The sequence below is a fragment of the Lactuca saligna genome, chromosome 2, assembly GCF_052625555.1.
Source record: "Lactuca saligna cultivar CGN05327 chromosome 2, ASM5262555v1, whole genome shotgun sequence".
In the NCBI taxonomy this organism is placed as follows: Eukaryota; Viridiplantae; Streptophyta; class Magnoliopsida; order Asterales; family Asteraceae; genus Lactuca; species Lactuca saligna.
Genome location: NC_136418.1, coordinates 87975231 through 87979360, shown reverse-complemented (window position 1 = coordinate 87979360; position 4130 = coordinate 87975231). Strand labels below are relative to the sequence as shown.

At 34.0% G+C, this 4130-nt stretch overlaps 1 protein-coding gene across 1 annotated transcript; it reads right to left on the bottom strand.

Moving 5' to 3' along the window:
* Positions 1–866: 866 nt before the first annotated feature.
* LOC145031140 (F-box protein At2g02240-like) lies at positions 867–3225 on the bottom strand. The gene is made up of 3 exons (XM_078979645.1): positions 2823–3225; positions 2403–2521; positions 867–1529 (listed from the first exon to the last, which is right to left on the bottom strand). The coding sequence occupies exons 1-3, from the start codon at positions 3090–3092 to the stop codon at positions 1130–1132; spliced, it is 789 nt and encodes a 262-aa protein (XP_078835771.1). The 5' UTR covers positions 3093–3225; the 3' UTR covers positions 867–1129.
* Between the last annotated feature and the right edge of the window lie 905 nt (positions 3226–4130).

The window sequence follows — 4130 nt, the reverse complement described above, 5'->3', positions numbered from 1 at the left end:
TAATTAGGGTTTTGACTGTAACCCTAGCTGCTCAGCTACATAAGAGACCCAGGGCTTCAAGTTTCGGCTACACCAAAAACCCTAGAGTTACTATAGCCGAAATTAGCCTCTCTCCTTCGCTCTTCTAGATTATCCTCTTTCTTGTGGTGTTTGTAAACCATTAGAGGTGCTACACTTGTGACACTAAGCTTCTTGAAGATCAAGGATTCTTGCAACTATTGAAAGGTAATATCTAAACTTATTTTGTTATAGATTTCGATTTCAATAGATGCTAGATTAGGGTTTTTCAAGTCTTGGATCAATTGCATGTACAATAGAGAAACCTAGATCCAAGCTTTAGGGTTTTGCATGAGCACATAGGATTGTTCTTTTGTATCAAACCCATAAGTTATGCAGTATGATAGGGAACTCACTTAATTTTGTGCTTAAAATTTTCAGTTTTGGTTTCAGGTAATTCTTCCTTGAAGGGAAATTAACCAGTACGGTTGCAGCGCATCGCACACACGATTTTCCGCACCATAGATATATGGGATTTATACTATGATATGATTTTCTTATGACATGTGCTGACTATGGATACATTGGTTTGACATATGTACTATTACTATATGTGATTTTCAGACAAATGGTTTTGTATTTGCTTAATTTAAAATGAAATTTTTTGGCCGTATTTTTGGGTTCTTACATGGGCCTTGGGGGTCAATAACTCGTACATAATAGTCATTCTAATTTGCGTTGCTAGTTCGTTATTAAATTTTGTCTCGAATCCGTTCTAAATTCCATACCCTATTCCATCGGAAAATTGTAACGACTTACCGACAAATGTTTATTCTGTCACTAAACTGTCAGCAACTATAGGTAAAATCTTTGTAATCGGGTTTTTTTAATCCGTTGGAAATCCGTCAGTACCCCGTTGTAATTTCCGACTGATTTTTTCCGTCGCTAATACCGTTTTCCTAATAGTGTTACATTGATGAACATACATATGTATTATAAATTGTAAGGGAGGAGTGGAATATATTACATTAATGAAGAAGATAAATATAATTGCAAAGTTGAGACCACACAAATTAAAAGAGTTGTGTATAGCATTATATATATTGATGAAAATGACCTTATCTTTTGCAAGTTATTTAGGCCGAAGCTCAATGCCCTCCACGATAAGACCATTCTTCCAGGCTTCATGCTCATCAAAGGCCATCTCGACCACCCTATCATCTCCTTCATTGCACTCAAATTCTCCCAATTTGATCTCCATCCACCCATCCTTTCTCCTACAAGGAAACACAGGCACATGTCCAGTTCTACCAATAGCCCCTGGTCTTTGAAGGTACACATTTTCAGTCTTCATTTCTGTCCCACCATAAATTACCTTTGTTTTTCCTGGCACAGCAAGTCCACTGACATACCCAGTAGTTCGAAAGACAAGATACGCCACATATGTACTCTTTGGTGATAGTTTTACAGCTGCTATTCTGCCTCGAATCTCAAGCCACCATACTTCTCTAAGTATGCACACCTCCGGAAACCTGCATAAAGGGCGACGTATATGAATGTCACGTACACCATTGCATGCAATGTTAGCTCACCATGCGCAATTTTAAGAAGGGCTTAGGTGGGTCCTAGCTATGACCCACCTAAAATATTTAAATTATTTATAGATATTGTAGAAAAAAAATTAAGAACAACCTTTAAAAAAATTTAGGACCTACCTTTTGTTGCTAGAAAGTTATATATAATAAAGAAAAGTTTCAGTCCTAGTTCACTTGGTAAGATGTCTTTGTTTTGTAATATGAAGATCTGGGTTCTATCCTCGTTAGATGAGTGCTATTTTTAACTTACTCAAATGTTTTGTAATAATTTTATATAACCGTGATTAGGTATTTATACTTTTGTCATCATTTTCTCCTAACAAAAATCTTAATTTCATTTGTAAACTTGTAATCAACCCACATGTTAGATATTAACTTTCCATAAAAGTCAACAGAAAATTATGTATTTTTGTTTAGCTTTGAAGAAATGAATCGAATGAGATAATACATATATTTTTCTTGAGGATATTGAATGTATTTAAATTGGTTCCTTCATGAAGAACAAGTTATCTCGGAATAAACTTATTATTTCTATTTAAAATTTAGCAATTTGAATAGTCTTTTTGTAATTTAAAGGGCATCTTAATAGCTTTTGCACAAGACCTTGAATCTACTCGCACCCGCTATGGGTATACAACCAATCGTCACAAGTATTGTTATTTTTTATTTTTTTTTTATCGGCTTCAATTAATAATTAGGAACTACCTAGTTTTCTATTCTAGATTCGTAACCTTATAACATATCAGGTGAACATAAAGATAAAGAGAGAAAAAAAAAAAAAAAAAAAAAAAAAAAAAAAAAAAGAGAGACCTTGATTGAGGTATATGCCCCCACTCCCAGTATCGAGTGTCATCTTGCCATGCAATTGATAACTCTCTGGCTCCCAGCATATAGCACTTTTTCCCACTCTCTTTATCTAGCTGGAAGCTCTGCTTATGGAAATATGTGGCCAAAGACAAATCTTAGCAGATGTTAGTTAAAAGTTTAATCGTGAAACTATACTTTCCTCAGGAAGCAAGTTATCATTGGATTTGAACATGGTATAAAAAAAAAATCTAATTTCTAGGACTGTACTTCATATACGTCACCTAACTCCCAACAAAGTTTTCAACAGTTCATGAGTACTCGACTTTGGGGAAAAATTCATACAATTGGCCACATAGATCGAAAGGATATGTAGGCGTATTTAACAATGAAAAAGAAAGTGGATCTTAAGGACGATCGATTTACCAGATAGCCACGATCGAGGAGGATATGCGAGTCCGATAAGTGGAGGTATAATTTCTTTTGAGAGTCAAAAGCCACAGGAGAAACCGCCTGCTCAATGACTTCGTCGTAATCCGGTGGCAGAAATCGCTTCCAAACGGTATCGGAATCTGCCGCTGACATGAATTCTTTGGAGACGGCGGCAGCTCTGCACGCATTCCTAGGTGAAGTTAGTGATAGTATCTCCGACAGGGAGACTTCCGGCAACACGGACATACTGGCTGTTTCGTTCATCTTTCTCTATGTATGTGTGTGTGTTTTTTTTTACAAATGTTGAAGTATACCTTCCGTTAGTCCTATTCTTAAGAAGTCTTCGGACTCTAATTCTTAATCAGGAAGACTTCCGGGGTTTTTCTTATGTGATAATCATGTGTTTTGTTTGTCCAAATCTATTCCAAAAATATTAGTTAATAATAATTTCGCTTCTGTATTTTACTATATTAATATAAATTTAATATTTAATTACGTCCTATCTTGTGCTAGCTCATCACTTTTCAATGACTTTCGTCATCTTGTGGTAGCTCTTCCGGTTTCTTTGTAATTCACTATTTTCGTTTTTGTAATGTTATTTAAAAGTCTTATCAAAATTAAATCAATGACCTAATCAATATGAAAACATATATACAATTCAAAATGCCTTCAAGTTTCAATCCATATGTTTTCAATTCAAAAAGCCTTAAAATTATGATCCATGTTTGTTTTGTGTGATTAGCAATAAAGCCTTCTCATATGTGTCCATTTTTCAATCACTTTCAAATTTCAATAAATTTGTATAAATGTTCTTGTAGTTTTAAAAAAATCTCAAATTCATGACAACTTGGCAATTTGATACATTGTTGGTCCTCATAGTTTCAACATATTGTTTGGTCCTTAACGTCTCAATTTATTTTAAATTTGACCTAAATATTATAATTTACCCCTAGTTTGATTTTATATTAAATTATCTAGTTTTCTATCAATGCCCTTTAGTAAATAAAAGAAGAGTAAATTACACAAGCAGTCCATGTGGTTTGAGGTAATCTACACACTTGATCCTAATATTTTTTTTACCTCGAGATGGTCCTTATTACATCTTTTTCTAGCACGTTTACTTCCTCGCTAAGCTAAAAAGACTATTTCACCGTTAATATCTATTTTTATTTTCTAAATTTCCTTTTAGTTATTCCAGTTATTATTAAATAAATTAAACTATTATTATATTGTTAGAAAAATGACCCACTCCACCTTTAATCCTCTTATAATTGTTGCCACTACCTTCGGTCACCATCTCTA

Coding starts and splice junctions, on each gene's coding strand:
- LOC145031140 (XM_078979645.1), bottom strand. CDS start 3,092: ATGAACGAAACAGCCAGTATGTCCGTGTTGCCGGAAGTCTCCCTGTCG. Junction 2,522..2,822: donor TCCTCGATCGTGGCTATCTG/GTAAATCGATCG, acceptor TTCCATAAGCAG/AGCTTCCAGCTAGATAAAGA. Junction 1,530..2,402: donor GGGCATATACCTCAATCAAG/GTCTCTCTTTTT, acceptor CCCTTTATGCAG/GTTTCCGGAGGTGTGCATAC.